Consider the following 16,852-nt stretch of genomic DNA (forward strand, 5'->3'; position numbering starts at 1 on the left):
GTGGCGGTGGCAGCAGCATAGCAGCCTGGGGGGCCTCTCCATTGTTTATTCAGTCCCAATAAGTTAAAGAACAGGGGTGGGGAAGGATCTCCTAGGTGAGGATGCTGTTAACTGAAGGCAACAGCTCGGCCAGGTGCTCAGAGATGCCCGCTGCTTGGCACAGGGGGTTGCCCTGCAGGTCAAGGAGGACCAGCCTGGGGCAGGAGGCAAGAGGCTGGAGCGCTGTGGGCTGCTGGAGGCCTTGGGCAGAAGAGTCAAGGAAAATGAGGCACGTTCCCCCAGATCCACGAGCTCCCGTGTATCTATTCCTGTTCTCCCTCAAGACCAGGGGCTGCTGCCTGGCGGTCTGGCTGGCAGGCATCTTGCACACTTCCCTGGAGGGAATAAGACTATAGACTGCAAACACCTGCCCATGGGGCCAGGCCGGAAGCCCAAGAGGCAGGCCAGATGTGGTACGAGAAGGAGCAGTGGGCTATGGCCAACAAGAAAGCTAGCTCTGGCTCCAGGGACATCCATGACTCAACAACGGCCAAGGGTTGCTGAGTGGAAATGCAGGCCAAGGGTTGCTTTAACTTCCAATTTTTTTTAAAGTAGGCTCCACACCCAACATGCGGCTTGAACTCATGACCCCAAGATCAAGTGTCTCGTGCTCTACCAACTGAGCCAGCCAGGTGCCCCTAACTTCCAGTTGTTAAGTACAATCAGAATTCTCAAGTTTTTAAATATGAAGCTTCCTGATTTTTAAAGTACCATGGGGTACCCAAGAACATCTGGAGGCTGCTGATTTATGAACTCTGGCTTGAGGAAGTCACTTCTACCCTGCAAAACGACCAGTGCAAGTCAATGATGGCCCACACAGCCCCAAGCTATCCTCTCTCCTTAGCTTAGACCACCAGTGGCCCCTCTCCCACCCACCCTGCTTGCTGTCTGTCCCTTCCCAGCCCGGCAGCTCACCCTACCCGCTGTCTGAAAGGCACCCAGAAAGAAGGATACGGTTGTTGCACAGTGAGAGCTCCTGTAGTCGGGGCAGGTTGGTGACACCATCCAGGGACTCTATGGCATTATCATTGGCCTGAAGGACCTGGGGAGCAGGGAGGGCAGGGAAGACAAGGCCGGGCAGGCAGCTGTCAGCCTGGGACTGGTACAAGCAAGTAGGGAGCCTGGGGTGATCGGCTTACAGTGCAAGGAAAGGCTCCTGGGGAAGTCTAGGTGACCGAGGCAGAGAAGGCACAGGGTCATTTGCAGGGGCTGGGAGGATCTGGACACCTCTTTGTAGGGTGGGCAGACTTCTGAGGTGGAGAAAAGGGAAGAGGGCCACCCAAGACAGTGGTGACGGAGTGCTTTACCTCAAGGCAGCGCAGGGCAGCCAGGGCAGGGGGCAGGGCTCGGAGACGATTGTGTGACAGGTCAAGATGAGTGACCAAGAGCAGCTGTTCCAGATGGCAGAGTACTGTCAGATCCTGAGGAGGGGAATGAGATACCCGATGAGGCTTGGGGGAGGGGCCTCAGCCATTGGTCACGAGGCACTGACCCTCTGTGCTCCACACAGGCCCCTGGCGAGGAGAGGACGGGTAAGCTTACCTTACAACCACCCCCCCCACCCCGACAGTATACACTCCCCATCAAGCACATGGGACAGACAGGGGTGCAGGGGTGGGGTGGCCAGTGAGTGGATGGGGAGGAGGCAGCCTCCGGCAGGGACAGGAAATGCAGGAGGGCGCTGGGGTGGGCACAGACACTGGCAGGAGTGGGACTGCTGCGGCTGGGGGATCAGTCTGGTGGCAGGGGAGGTGGGCTGCGAGGACATGCTGAAGCCGCTGTGTTGGGAATACTGGCTGGGAAAGACCCCAAGGAGAGGAAACACAGAGTCTGGGAAGTTTGTCAAACATCTCCAGAAACTACTCAGGCTTTAGGTGCCGCGGCCTGCTCCAGGGAGGGAAGCATCGGAGTAAGTGGGGGTGAATGAGGGCTCGCTCTGAGGGAAGAAGGAAGATGTGACCGGTCCTGAAGAAGGGACGGCACGAAGAGGCCCTGATGACTCAGGATTTGAAACTGCGTAACAAGAATGATGGGGCAAGTGACGGAAAACAAGGCCAGGAAGAACAGGCTTGAAGGAAGAGGAGTTCAATCTCGGCTAAGAAAAAAGTCCAGAAAGGCACCTGAGACTGGGGCCAAAGCCATGGGTTTGGTGAGACCAGACTGAGGGCCTCAGCTGAGCCCATGGAGAAGACACAAGAGCTGGCCAGGGGATGAGGAGGAAGGGAGGGCCAGCAGGGCGAGGGCCCGGGGAAGGTGTGCACAGCAGTCCCTACCTTGTGACCCAGGTGCAGCACGCGCACCTCAGCATACTCCATCTTGAGCACACTGTTCTCCAGCAAGAACTTGCTGCGTAGGTCATCCAAGTACGCTGCCCGCATCGGGTCCACGGCCTGGCGGGGACGGGGAAGGCGAGCAAGGCCGGTCAGTTGTCTTCCTGCAGCCCACCAGGCCTCCCCCTTACCTGTTCCTCCAGGCCCAACTTGCCTTGAGGGTCTGGAAGTACTGGAGTGTCTCTTTCTCATACAGCAGAGGATCCAGTGCCCGCATCAGCAGGATGATAGTGAGCAGGCACCCTGAGAAGGGGAGGGAGGAGGACTGTCTCTTCTAGATCCCCTGCTCCCATCTCTTGAGACCCTCCCTGCTCTCCCCAAGAGGCCTTCCTGGAAAGGGGCCTCCTTAGAGGAGCAGGACCTTGGGGAATGGGGCCTCACACTTATTCTCCGGCTCCAGCTCCTGCAGCTCCTTACAGGATTCGAGTTCGGACTGTAGCACCGTGGACTTCTCCACCGACAGCTCACACCTGAGGATGAGCAAGACAGGGGATGGGATGGCGTCCACTCAGGGTGCTAGTCACCCCCAGTATCCAGTCTGAGACCATAGGCCCGAGCCTCCAGCCTCCCGCCCCAGAGTCCAGACCCCCTCTCCTTGTCTGTGTGCTTCCCTGTCATCACCTGAAGAGCTGCTCATCCGTGGCCGAGTCCCGGCACCAGCCCTCCTGGCGGCCTGAGAGAAGGAATGGGTGGTAGAAGGGGGCAACCATGAGAGTAGGAGAGGGACAGGGATACTGCTGCGAGGGGATAAAAATGTAGAGCTTGTGTCACCTTTTAAAAGCACACACTCCTTGTGGGCATCGCCTTCTGTCCAAATGACACGAAACGTATGCTGGGGCAATTGGTCATTGAGGGAGGCAGCAGGCAAGTCACAGAGCTGGGAGCACCAGGTTAAGGAAATGCTCGAGCCTCACCACTTTTCTGACTGTCCCACTCCAGCCCCACCCCAGTCCCCCACTCTGCCCCATCAATCCTGGGATACCCAGACGTGGCTAGGCCGGTTCCTGCCATCTGGGGTCCTCCACTCCACAGCCAGGGGTGACTCATCAACCAAGAGCAGCAAGGTCTCTGTCCTGGACCCCACCTGGCCCAGGAGACAAAGAGAGACCCGTCAGCCCCAACAGCACCGGGCCCACATCCATGATGCTCTCCGGCAAAAGCTGCAGGACTCACTAGGAGGGGCCGAGAGAAGGAGACAGTCAGACAGGCCTCATCCCGGCTCACGTGCAGGCAGCGCAGGGCATCCTGGGGGTCAGCTGGGGGGGAGACACAACCTCAGGTCTCCTTAAATCCTCTTCCATTCCTTCCAAGCCCTAAACACCCAGCCTCTTTCCCCACTGCTCACCTCGTCCCAGGAGCCAGCGGTGATAGAACCAGGCACTCTGATCATTGGGGTCGGTGAAAAAGGCATTCTGTACCAGCTCCAGCTCTGCAGGGGCCAAGGAGGCACAGGATCCTGGTGGGCGCCTGGCCGCCCCAACATCCCACCCTCACCCAGGAGTATCTCCAGCCCTCAGTTTCATCTATCTGTGGGCCTTGCACAGCAGCTACATATATCAGCTGTATCTTTCCCACTGCAGAGGGATTGACTCTTATGTACCCCCAAAGCCAGGCACATAGTAGGTACTCAGTAAGCCCAAGTAGCAGGTTCAGGAACAGGGTTAGGCATCAAGGCTGGAAAGGAATCACTGCAGAGTCCTCCCCAGGACCCTCTGACCCTCCTTACCTTTGAGTAGCACATCCTCAGGGAGGCGTCCCTGTGGTCCAGAGTCCGGCGGGGGGTGCAGCTGGGGCAAGAGACAGGAGCGGTAATGCCAAGAGGAGTAGTTGGAAAAGTTTCGGGTGATGAGACTGTCAGTGAAGGCTAGCTCCTCTGCAGGGGGTACGGCTGCCTGTGCAGCCACAAAGCGCCGGTAGTCCCAGCAGTGAACTAGGAAGAAGGGTGACAGCACATCTCAGAAGTCGGGCAAGAGGAGCTTCATAGCTAGAATCCCCAGAGTTCCCTTGGAGGCCCTTAAAAACACCTCTGTGTGTTCTACAGAGCATGCATTTGTCTCCAGCATCCCTTCTGCCATCAGCTCAGTGGGCCTGTCCTGGTCATTCCTCCCAACTCTGGGCTTTACTGAGGCCCCAGGACCATGAGTGGGACACAATCAGTAGGCACGTACAGTTCCGCTCATCGACCTCGAGGAAGCGGGCACATAACTCCAGCTCCCGGGCCCAGTTGGGCTCTGGCAGGCGGCCCAGCAGCCAGCAGCGGTGGTGCCAGGTACCATAGGACTTGGGGTTCACCCGCAGGCAACTCTCCAGGAAGCCCAGTTCTGTTTTCACCAGAGAAGCCAACTCCTCAGGGGACCTGCACTCAAAGGGAAATGGGGCTCAGGGCCCTACAACACCCAATCTCAGCTCACTCCTGACTTTCTGCGCTCAGCCCTCCACTCCCCTCTGCCTATGCTCCTCGCTGTCCCATTCTTCCTCCATCACTGGACCTGGGCAGGAGAGGGCTAATGCCATCTTCCTGGGCCCTTAACTCCTACGCACTTTTGGGCCTCCAGCTGCTGAAGCACCTCTCGTCGACAGTTCCAGAGGGTGGCAAAGTCAGGATTGGCTCCCAGAATCTGGCTTGTCAGTTCCAGGACAGACTCATCCAGCTCACCAGCCTGGCGCTTAGAAGGCAGGTAGCAGGGTCAGAGGTCATAGGCAAATAACAAATAGAACTACTGAATATTCTTGGAATGCCTTTCTATACAATAGGTAGCATGCAGAACGCTTTATGGGTTTACATGTATTCTCTCATTTAATTTTCACAACAACCTTATGCAGTAAGCCCCATTTTACAGATGAACAAACTGAAACTTAAAGAAATTCAGTAACTTGCCCAAGATCACATAGCTTGTAAGTGACAGAACCCACATATGCAGCCAGGCAGTCCAACTCTAAGGCCCAGCTCTTGGCCTCTGTGCTATCCTAAGAGGGCCACCTGGCAAAGGGGCTACCTCTGAGGGCCCCACCTTCTGGAAGACAGTCTGGGTGGCTGACTGGTATAGCTTCAGCTTCTGCTCCCGCTCTAGCCTTTTGGCCTCCGCCTGCTCTTCCGATGTCTTCACCTTCAGGCGCCCGTGCTACAGGGATGAACGGGTTGGAAGGGCGCAGGCTGCCTTGCAGGGGCTGACCCACCGAAACCCTCAATGCGGAACCCCAGGTTTATACAGGGCAACGGAGGCAACGCCACGCGGGGCATGGGCATGGGGAGGTGAGGGGCTTTGCTCACAGTTCTCACCATGGTGCCGGCTCAGGGTTCAGGACCGGGGAGGGGTCCCTTGGAAGCCTGAGAAACCTGGGAAAAAAGTGTCAATCATGGGAGCCCCGCCCCCGCTAGCCCCGCCCCCAGCTGTTCCCCGGAAGCCGCACGCGAGCCTCGGAGGAGACCCCTGCGGTGTGAAAGGGTCGAGGAAGAGCAGCGCCCGTCCTGGAGGAGCGCTCACCCACACTGGGATTCGTACCCGTGCCGCCCTGCCCACAGCCCGATCTTCCGGGACCGGACCCGATCCAGGGCACTGAAGCAATAGGGACGACTCCGCGCCTAGAGACTGCCGCTACCCGCCCACCCCACAGATCCCAGACACTCTCGCCCCGCGCGGGCCGACCCACCTGCGCCGAGGGGAGGCGTGGGGGACGCTAAGCTGCCGCGCCTGCCACGGAGTCCGGGCGCAGGCTAGAGCGGCGCCACGCCCGGTCTCTTCAAGGCGCAGCGCCCTCTGCAGGTGTGGAGAGGGGCCGGCGGCGGAGTAGGCGGGCTCGGTAGACGCGTGCGCCGGTACTCTCTAGAAAGGCTAAATCCCTGTTTTACTTCTTGTGTTTACGAGTGCGCGTGCGCAGTGGCGCGCGCAAGCAGTACGGGCTGCAATTTCAGTCAGCTGGTAGAACTGCAGTCTAGTTGCATAAGTTTTTTCTACAGCCGGGAACTCACGCACTAGCCATCCTGCTGACCTCATTCTGGCCACTGGCCATCTAGTTGCCACATTTAACTGGTGGAGTTTCCTGTCCTTATCTCCACTGATCCCTGAAGCTTTCATGTAGCCGACTTCCTTACACTTGACACCCTTTCCTGGCTTCTCCTGCGCCTCTGCCCCAATCTTCTCATCTGTTCACCTTCTTCTCCCCTAAATGTTGGTGATGTCCAGGGCCCTTTCACCACCCTCTTTCACATCACACATTGTTCCTGGGAGAACATTTACAAATCCAAGCCTTCTCCTGCTTGGAGTTGGAGCTCCCCAGAGCTCTGTCCTGGGCCCACAGATTTTCCGGCCCCACACTTTCTCTGGGTGAAGTCATACACACTCATAGTTTTAATTACCACCTGGGAGTTGATAACACTCAAACTTGTGTCTCCAGCCCAGATGTCTCGCGAGCTGTAATAATAAACATATATATGTGCACACCTATTCAAAAGCCTATTGGATATCACCTGGGTGTTCCAGAGACACCTCAAACTCCGAAAGTAAAGAGGTATCGTTGTCTCCCATTCATTCTTTTCTAAAAAATTAATTAATTATTTTTCAAAATTTATATCCAAGTTAGTTAGCATATAGTGCAACAATCATTTCAGGGGTAGATTCCTTGATGCCCCTTACCCATTGACTCATCCCCCCTCCCACAACCCCTCCGGTAACGCTCTGTTCTCCATATTTAAAAGTGTCTTACGTTTTGTCCCTCTCCCTGTTTTTATATTATTTTTGCTTCCCTTCCCTATGTTCATCTGTTCTGTGTCTTAAAGCCCTCATATGAATGAAGTCATATGGTATTTGTCTTTCTTTGACTAATTTCGCTTCGCATAATACCCTCTAGTTTCATCCATGTAGTTGTAAATGGCAAGATTTCATTCTTTGGATTACCAAGTAATACTCCATTGTATATATATATCACCTTTTCTTCATCCATTCATCCATCAATGGACATTTGGGCTCTTTCCATACTTTGGCTATTATTGAAAGTGCTGCTAAAACATGGGGGTGCATGTGCCCCTTCGAAACAGCACACCTGTATCCCGTGGATAAATGCCTAGTAGTGCAATTGCTGGGTCGTAGGGTATGTCTCCCATTCATTCTTAAACTTTGGCCTTTATGTTTTCCTATTGTAGTGAATGGCACTACTCCCTCCCCATTTTTTCTTAGTATCTCTTAAATACTCTTTCCATTTCCACTGCACTAGAATTTAAGCTCATTTCTTCCCAGATTGTTGAAAGTCTTTTCAATGTCCCCCGTCTCCACTCTGTCCTCTCCATTATGAGTTCATTCTCTGTGCTGTTGGATCAACTTTCCTAGAATGCAGGTTTGATTATATCAAATCTCTGCCTAAAAGCCTTCTGTGGCTCCTGGGCCAGCTCAGAAAGGTTTCCTGGAGAGCCTTCATGGGGATCAAGGTGGCCAGTGAGTGCATATGCATGAGTGAGCATATGTGATGTATTTGTGAGAAGTGTGTGTCCATGTGGCATGTGTTCATAGCTCATATTTAAGAATGCATGGCTTTAAATTCTTTATATTTCTTCCACATTTTTCTCAGGTCCTGGAAATGTATACAAACTGTCCACTATATAGTCTGTCCTTTCCTGGGCTCTGTAACAAATGACAGAGGAGAAGAGACACTTTTACTAGCCTCGTGTACTTGTGGTCCCAGTGAGGAAAGAGTCCCACCACTTCTTGGTTGTCTTTGTGCACGAGTTTTGCATGCACAAAGGATCACATGTGGAGGCAGTAAGCAGAGTGCTTATAAACATGGACTGTTGGGTACCTGGGTGCAGATCCTGGTTTGGCCACTTACTAGCTGTGTGATCTGGGAAAGGTATTTAACCCTCTGTGTTGAGTTTCCCTTGTGTCTCCGTTTCTTCAGTAGTAACATAGAAAAAATATCACTACCAGTGACAGTTCAAGTGAAGATTAGATAAAAGGACCTAATGTGAATGCTTAGCTTAGAACAATGTCTATACCGAGTAAGGGCTCAGTAAATAGTAATAGTAGTAATATTATTATTATTATTTCTAATTTTTATGATAAATATTCAGGACATTGAGGCTCAGAAAGACTAAGTAACTTGCTAAGGGCCATCCATGTCATAAGTGGCCAAATGGGACCTGTGTCTGGTCTGGTCCAGCTCTCCCACCTCACTAGCCCTTTGTTTGCTTCTGTACACACTCACATGTGCAACCAGACAGCTGGGAACACAGATGCCCACAGACGCAGATTTGCCAGTCTTATATCCTAGTCACCAAGGGAGGAGGAAAGGGGATGGTTGAAAGCCAAAGTAGGCATGAAATACTTCTTAGTGATTAGCAATCTTGAAACTGGGAAGGTTGAATCAAGTAGGCTTAAGAGAGGAAGTGAGTCTCATGACAGAATCTGCTTCTGAGAAGGTAGGGCCTGGTTTAGGAAAGAGAGGGCAGGAAGGGCATTTCAGGCATGCACTGTGACGTGAAGGAGGGGGAGAACAGACTTGGCCGGCTGGCAGATAGCAGTAGAGCCAGGTGCCTTTGGAGATAAGAGCAATGGAATGAATGACAGGCCTCTTGCTTTAAGGCAAAGGGAGCTGTCAGGAGTTATATTTGGTCTCCTGTGTGTGATAAGTGGGAACCACACAGGTGCCTGAGGGTTATGATCTGAATGATGTTTAAGGAAGAGATTTTACTGCCCTCTATGTAGAAAAAGGAATAAGCAATAATTGAATACCAGCTGAACCCTTAGACATCTTATTTAATGTAATCACTACCTATATGAAGTTGGTATTAGTATCCATATTTTATAACGAGAAAAGAATGCATACAGTGGTTTCACAGAGGTTAAGAGGCTTGCCCAAGGTCATACAGCTGGGAGGAAACACAGCCAGAATTCAACCCAAAGCCTGGGTGGCTGCTCCCACCTATGTAGTGGGCATTACCAGAAGCTCAAATTTCAGCTTCTTGAGGCCTGGAAGCCTGGTTCTCTTCATGCTGACCACCTCTTCCCCTGCCGATTATTTCTCTGCAACCACTCCCCAATGCAAGCGCGCGCGCGCGCACGCACACACACACACACACACACACACACACACACACACACACACTTGCAATGTCCCTAGAACCCTGAGCCAGTCATGGACCAGAGATGGTTTGGAGGGAGGAAGCAGACCATGAGCCCTGGGTCGGGGCCCCATTTAAATCTTGGCTAGGAGCTAGACTTAATGCAGTGCTGGGCTAGACTAGACAACTTTCTGCCGTGTTGAAACGTTCAATGTCTGTGCCATCCAGTATGGTCACCACTAGCCCTATGTAGCTAGTGAGCCCTTGAAATGTGGCTAGTGCAACTGTGGAAACACATTTTTAATCTAATTCAATTTTAATTTATTTCCATTTAAACAGCCACATGGGGCTAGTGGCTAGTACTGGACAGAACAGTTCTCATGGGTGAGACAGACATGCCAGTATGTAAGCTAAAGTAGGATAGGGGCCCAGGGGCCAACAGAAGGGACATTGACTCAGATTGAGGTCAAGGGGAGTTTGTTCTAGATCTGGTGATATATAACGTTTTACAATTTCTTTTCTTAAACTCCTAATGTTTCTTTTTTCTTCTTGTAAAACTTGTCAATGAAGCACAACATATATACTAAAAGCGTACAGCTTTGATCTTCCTACTTTAAACTCTCCAGCCACAGGTACGGGGAAGGAGGTTATCATCTCCTAGAAATACAGGGAGTAGAGAGGACTGTGAGGAGGGGTCAATGAGTGGATATAGACTTGTTATAAGGAAGGACTGTCTAATAATTAAAACTTTCCAAAAATGGAGTGAGTGAGTTGTGAGCTTACCATCATGGGAGATAATCAAGCATATGTTGTTCAACCACTTTTTGACAATGTGGTAGAGGGCATTCAAGGACCCGCCCCAAACTTCTGAAAGGTTCTGACACTTGGGATGGAGCAGGGATCAGATGATTCAAAACCCAAGAAGATCCTCTATACTGCCCATTCCCCCAGAGTCCTGGGTTTCCTTGGGCACTTGGTCTGAGCGATTGGATTTTTTTCTCTTTTCCCTCTTCCCCAGTTGCTTCTGCCAGGCTGGGAGAATTCCTCAATGGCCAGCAGTGCCACCATATGCCCATAGCACACTTCTGGGCTGGGGGAAAGGGGGGAACCAGCTAGCTGATGAGAAGGGAGAGCAGGCCCAAAAGACAGAATGGCCTCAAAGGGAAAGTCCCTATGATAGAGCCAGGGCACAGTGGATGCTGACTCATGTTGGTGTTTTATGGGGGAAGAGATGCAGGGAAAGCAACCAGGAAGTGGGGCTGAAAAGCTGGAAAAACTCCCTGAGCCAGAACTGGAGCCTTTCTTTCTTACAGGAGCCAGGCACTGCACAGGTTTGGTGAAGAGGACAGCATTGCCTTAAAATTGCTCAGAGTGAGATAGGGAAGCTGAAAGGACTCCACTTTAGAAAGGCTCCATTTCTGCTGTTTCTGTGCTAGACCCCACTTACTCATGCTCTATATTTCCCCTTGCATCTGAGTAAACCAAAGAAGCTGTGCTCCCTTTCCAAGAGGGAGGCCAGAAAGTTAATCATTCTTTGACTTTCATCCTAGACCCCTGCACACCTGATAACATCTGAGAAGAACCAGATCCTAAACATGTTCCAGGACATTAGCTTCAAACAAACTTCCACGGACACTGGCGTCAATACTTGCTACCTTCTGTGGTTTATGGAATAACGCCTGACACTTGCCTTTGATGGGCCCCTACCCTGGATGCCTGAAAGAACATGTCCCTTGGACCCCTTTCCAGTATAAACCCCTAAGCCCAGGTGATGGAGAGACTCACTTCTTCTTTTCTGAGTCTCACAGATACCCCATCTGCTATACTCTATCACTTACACTGTTCAGTAAACTCTGCTCTTACCTCCTCCAGGCTCAACTTTGAATTCAATCCTATGTGAGGCCAAGGACCCTCTTAGCTGGTCCTGTGGAACCCCCTCTGGGTTCTGGGACCCGGCATGCCTATGTCAAGAGCATGGGTGGAGTTGGGAATATGGCCAAGAAGCTTGCAAGTGGCAACCATCACTGCACAACTCCAGGGGGTGCTTTGGGTGTAGGGCATAGGAAATGTGAGTAGTGCCAGGAGGCAGCAGCCCTGAGGTTCTATGCCCACGTGAGAAACAGAAGCCTTGACTGTGAGTGTCTGGACCAAGAAGGGGTGATTGGTAAATGAATACAGAGGGTAAACAAGTAGTCCCAGAAAGAAGGTGGTGGGCGGACCTTGGGGTAGATCCAACCCTACTCCTTCCCTGTCCCATTCATTCATTCAACAGATAGCAACTGAGTGCCCTCTGTGCTGGACACAATGATAGGCATGGGGGCCGTGGCGGTAAGGCAAACACAGGCCCAGCCCCTACCTTCATGGAGTTAATGGCCCAGAGTAGGGCTGTCCAGTAAAACTTTCTGGATGATGGAAATGGTGTAGAGAGGCAGTCACGTAACTGTATAAACAAGTGTAAGGCTACAGTTATGCCCTTAAAGAGAGGGATGTAGTGCTGGGTATGTCCCATGGGTGGGGGAACCTGCCCTATCCAGGGAAGGGGGTAAGATTTTCCAGGGGAGTGAGCTTAGAGCTGGGGCTGTTGGTGTGGGGCAGGAGCCCTGGCTTGGGGCTGGCGGCACACTTCCTCTATGCTTCTCCAGCAGTGGGGCCTGTGGTGCCTGCATTCTAGCTCATTCTGTGGGGTGAAACAACCCCATTTCTACTCTCACTGTGAACTACCCAAGGAGGATAGTTGGACTGCATGTCCCCTCACCTAGCCTGGTGCCACAGTGCTTGCTCAACATTTACATAATCCAGCCAATCATGAAGCAATAATCACGGAGCCTCAGAACAACTTACCCCATAGCAGTGACCAAGACTGCCAAGGCCCCTGCTCTCATTGAGCTTATACTTGAATCTGGGAGACAAACCCTGTAGAGGCAAATACATACAAGAGATGATTTTAACCAGTCATAAGTGCCCCAAGGAGAATTAAACAAGGTATTGACCTAGAGTTGGTGGTGGTGATGGGAATCCTGGGAGAGAATGAATGACTGAATGAATGAATGGTGAGCAGTGAAGGTCAGATCAAGCACACTGAACCCCACTGGGCTGGGGCAGGGATTAGGAGAGGATCCAAGACTCTTAGATCCCAGGGTGGGGGAGCTTAGGGCAAGGTGGTAGGGAGGGGTGGTCAGGGATGGCTGCACTTCAGGCCTCATGGGCAGGTCTGAGTGACAGGGCAGGAAATGGACAGGGAGTGCTGTGGAACCTCAGAATTTCAAGCAAGGAAAGAGAATACGTGGAATTGCTGACAGGAGCAGTATTGTGTGCCAGTCCCCTTGTGCACTCAATCATGACTCAGGTTTGAGTTCAGTGGGGGGCGGGGGGGGGGGTGCGGAGGGCAGGGAGGTCCTGGAGTAGAGGTTTCGGGAACTTGTCTTGGGTTGGCCAGCCTCCAGGGGGCCTGCCCCCGCAGAGGTCCCCAGGACCCCCACAGCTGGCAGCCCTGAGCACAGGGCATGGAGGCTGAGGTGTGTGTTGTGAGTGGGACGAGGCCAAGTGCTGAGGAATACTAGAGAGCAGCAGTCTGGGGAGGGTCAGTCCTGGGCACATAGGCTGGCCCAGTCCACCTGACTCCAGGTAGGGAAGTGGGGCCCTCACCTGTGGCTCCCATCAGGCTTGTGAGCTCAGCCACACACTGGGTGGTGTGGACACTCCAGGCGCTGTTCTGTTCTGTCTGCAGGGTTCAAACATTCTGTGAATGTGTGTGTGTGTGTGTGTGTGTGTGTGTGTGTGTGTGTGTGTGTGTGTGTAGGAGGTGTGAAGTGTCTAAGACCCAACCCCTGACCTGGGGGGCTGTCAGCCGTATCTAGGGGATTGTATGAGGACATCTATGGCTCTGACACTAGTCAAGAGGCAAGTGATTGTCATAGGTCCCCCAGAAAAGGGCAGGAGCAATGGAAGAGGGTAGAAGTTTCTAGGAGGTTGAGACGAGCCTCGTGAGAAAAAATTCTGGCAGGTAGAAATGGGGCTGGGGTTGGGGGGAGGAGACACCTTAGGGACCAGAACAGCTGGAGCAGAGGCATGGAAGGAAATATAGTCAAAATGAGAGAAGGGCAACTCTAAATTTGGCCAGGACACCTTTGGGATGAGTGAACTTGGGAACGCTTTCACCATTCTGCCCAATCTCCAACCCTCTTTGCCAAAAAGAAAAGGTCCTCCAAAACCAAAATGAAACCAACTCCCAAAAAAATGAAGCAGCAGAGACAGGGGAATGTGGGGGAAAGACCTCGCCCTCTAGAGTCATACGTTGAAGCCAGACTCTTTTCCTATAAAGACTTGCAACCCAAGGTGCCTCGGTGGCTCAGTCAGCTATCTCTTTCTCTCTCTCTCTCTTTAAAAAAATTTTTTTAATGTTTATGTTTGAGACAGAGAGAGACAAAGCATGAATGGGGGAGGGTCATGGAGAGATGGAGACACAGAATCCAAAGCAGGCTCCAGGCTCTGAGCTGTTAGCACAGAGCCCAATGCGGGGCTTGAACTCACGGACCGTAATATCATGACCTGAGCCGGTCAGACGCTTAACCGACTGAGCCACCCAGGCGCCCCTCTCTCTCTTATAAAGAAAGTTTATTTATTTGCAAGAGATAGCATGAGCGGAGGAGGGGCAGAGAGAGAGAGGGAGAGAGAGAATTCCAAGCAGGCTCCACACTGTCAGCATGGAGCCTGATGTGGGGCTTGAACTCATGAACTGTGAGATCATGACCTGAGTTGAAATCAAGAGTTGGACGCCTAACCAGCTGAGCCACCCAGGGGCCCCAAAGTGTCTGACTCTTGACTTCGGCTCAGGTCATGGGTTTGAGCCCCATGTTAAACTCCACCCTGACAGTGAGGACCCTGCTTGGGATTCTCTCTCTCCCTCTCTCTCTGCCCCTCTCTTGCCTTCTCTCTCTCTTGAAATAAATAATCTTAAAAAACAAACAAACAAACAAACAAACAAACAAACCTTGTAATCTGGACAAGTACCTCAACTTTTCTGAGCCTCAGTTTCTAAAGCTGTAAGAGAATACTTACCTCATATGGCAGATGTGGAAAGATTAAGTAAGACTTAGGCAGAGCAGTTAGCTGGTGCTCAACAAACACGAATTCTCTCAGCCCCAACAATAACACAAGTCTCTGGCTGTCTCAGCTGTGTTAAAGGGACAGTGAAGGTCCAGAGCTGAGTCACCTTTGCTCCCTCCTACACGAGCCCCTCTGAGGATGCCGGGCGCTGTTTATGGAGTTCTGGCTTTGCTTGTTTCTTCTGGAACCACCTCTTCAAGAAGGGGGGAGCCAAGATCTGCTCACTGGAGTACAGGTGCATACGTGTCTGTAGTTGCTAACAGAAACTGCACCAAGCTGACCCTACTTCCTCCTTCTGCCTCTTACACAACATTTCTCACAGGCTCCTCCATGTCCAAGGGCCTAAAAAGGGGCCCTTTTCTTGCCTAGATTCTCCCATTATCAAGGTAAGCACAAGTAGCTTCCAGTTCCTCTGCTCTTCTGGCACACAAGTCGAGGCAGACTCTGGACCCCTTGACCTTACTCCAAGCAAGCTGGCCTACTTCTAAGCACCCTGGGGCACCTTGGTACAAGGCCAGTGGGACTCACCCAGAGAAGGGCCAGCCTGTTCCTGTCCTTAGGCCCCGCTCAGGGCAGATTCTGTCTCTGCAGCTCAACATGAGCTTAACATGGGCCAGGTCAGCCTGGTCAAACAGTAAGCCCCAAGGCTCTGAGAAGGTCCCTGGGCAGGGGCACCCGGGATTGCGTGTGGCGTGGGCGGCAGGCTGAGGCATACGTCAGGAAGGGATCAGGGCTGAGATGAGCAACGGTGCCCCTGGATACCTGGTGGCAGGAACTGAGACAGAGATGAGGTTTTGCAGGGAAAGGCAGGGATGACAATGTTGTAATACTCCCCAGAAGGTGAAACCTGAAAGGAATTGGAGTTGGGTGTGGCCTCGCGGGGGCAGCCGGCTATGCTGACCCCTCCTGCTTCTTTGAGTCCCCACTCTGGGGCTCCCCGTGGTTGTCTGATTGTCTCCTGATGATAACCAAAAGCACTTTGAGAGCCAGACCTGTGTGTTACAGGCCTGCCTGTACCCATCTGCCCTTCCCTGCCCAGGGCAGGGCACGGAGGAGGCTGCAACCAACACCAGCTGCCTGGGAGATGGAAGGGTAGGGAGAAGACTCAGCACAGGGCCCAGGGAGAGGGCCGGGGAGGATGGGCCGGAGGGGCAGCAGGAGCAGTGGAAGGATGGGGTGGGGGGCTGAGAGGGCATAGGCAGAGGGACCCAGGAGAGGGGCTTTGTGGAGGGGTAGACCAGCCAAGGGGACAAGGACCAGGAACCAGACGGGATGGGGGGCAGGCTGCAATGAAGCAATTTCTGAGCTCACTGTGGGGGCTCTGCCCAGGGATGGGGGGGCCAGGGAGCTGAAGGGCCTCAGGAAATGTCTCAGAGAGAGTGTCAAGTCCTCTGGTTAGGACAGGGTGGGTAGGAACCAGGATGAGGAAGGAAAAAGGGCAGGCCTGGGCCCAACCACCTCGTCTTGATTTGTCCACTGAGCTTGGGCTCCTGTGGGGCCCTCATGTGGGCTTTTCTTTCACCTTGCCTGGATCCCCACCCCACTCTCACGTCACCCAAAGGGGCCTTTAGGGGTTGATGGGAACTCTTCCTCAGTGACTTGTCCTGAAAGCTGGAATCCACCCCTTGGTCCAGCCCTTGCTGGAGGAAGTCTCTGGCCAATTTCACTTCCTTCCAGTTCTCTAGTTGCTTCTTCCTGTATTTTCGGGGTACTCTGTGTAAACTTGGCTATAGCACTGTTCTCACAGACTTAAATAGTCTTCCCTGGTGCCTGGCATGGTGCTGGGAAGAGGATGGGCATTAAATAAACTTTTTTTTTGAATGAACATTGATCCCCCCTCAATGTCCTGAGCCTCTCTACTATTGAGTTTCTTAGATCTTGTTTCTCTTCTACCTCCAATCAAAACTCACTGTCCATGTTTCATTCCCTCAGAGCTCTGTACTCTTGCTTATGTTTCCAAGCTTGTTGGAGAGAAGCAGGGTGGTGTTCTGGAGAGAACACTGTACCCTCTGTTTTCTGGGGATACCAGGACTGAGGTCTAACTCCACACAGTGTGGACCCTTGGGGCCTCAGTTCACTCACTTCCTCCCACCAGTGGAAGGTCTAGATGACTTCTAAGGTCTTCCAGGGCTGAAGTGGAAGTCCTTTGTGGGCCAGGACCTGGTTTGTCTTATGCTCTGTGCCCCCAGAGCCAAGAATGGTGACTGGTGCAGAGCATGCTCTTAAATATTTGTTGTGAGAAGGAACTGACAACTTCGATGGCTACCTAGTGCCTGGCGTTTTATACATGTTATTTCATTTCATTCCCAGAGTGATGGAGTTAAAA

The 16,852-nt window shown here is 52.5% G+C and overlaps 1 protein-coding gene across 6 annotated transcripts; it reads right to left on the reverse strand.

Annotated features, from left to right (window-relative positions):
- Positions 1-31: 31 nt before the first annotated feature.
- RABGGTA (Rab geranylgeranyltransferase subunit alpha) lies at positions 32-14,755 on the reverse strand. 6 transcript variants are annotated; one of them, XM_030318815.2, is made up of 18 exons: positions 14,479-14,755; positions 12,262-12,333; positions 5,641-5,706; positions 5,381-5,491; positions 4,911-5,035; positions 4,538-4,725; positions 4,096-4,299; positions 3,715-3,798; positions 3,543-3,625; positions 3,352-3,453; positions 3,141-3,246; positions 2,991-3,042; positions 2,751-2,839; positions 2,524-2,612; positions 2,313-2,429; positions 1,347-1,460; positions 994-1,081; positions 33-240 (listed from the first exon to the last, which is right to left on the reverse strand). In XM_030318815.2, the coding sequence occupies exons 3-18, from the start codon at positions 5,650-5,652 to the stop codon at positions 92-94; spliced, it is 1,713 nt and encodes a 570-aa protein (XP_030174675.1). In that variant the 5' UTR covers positions 5,653-5,706; positions 12,262-12,333; positions 14,479-14,755; the 3' UTR covers positions 33-91. The 6 variants fall into 6 exon arrangements, with proteins under 6 accessions (XP_030174679.1, XP_030174675.1, XP_030174680.1 ...); XM_030318820.1 differs by having other exon boundaries at positions 5,650-5,706; positions 14,479-14,754; XM_030318819.2 differs by lacking the exons at positions 12,262-12,333; positions 14,479-14,755 and adding an exon at positions 6,021-6,180 and having other exon boundaries at positions 32-240; positions 5,650-5,706.
- Positions 14,756-16,852: the final 2,097 nt, after the last annotated feature.

Source organism: Lynx canadensis, chromosome B3, assembly GCF_007474595.2.
Source record: "Lynx canadensis isolate LIC74 chromosome B3, mLynCan4.pri.v2, whole genome shotgun sequence".
Classification (NCBI taxonomy): domain Eukaryota; kingdom Metazoa; phylum Chordata; class Mammalia; order Carnivora; family Felidae; genus Lynx; species Lynx canadensis.

Bases quoted from the DNA above. Each gene is read 5' to 3' on its own strand.
- RABGGTA (XM_030318815.2), bottom strand. The intron at 4,300-4,537 runs GTACGTGCCTAC...CCTTCTTCCTAG, and splicing joins CGAGGTCGATGAGCGGAACT to TTCACTGCTGGGACTACCGG. The intron at 2,840-2,990 runs GTGATGACAGGG...GCTCATCCTCAG, and splicing joins ACGGATGAGCAGCTCTTCAG to GTGTGAGCTGTCGGTGGAGA.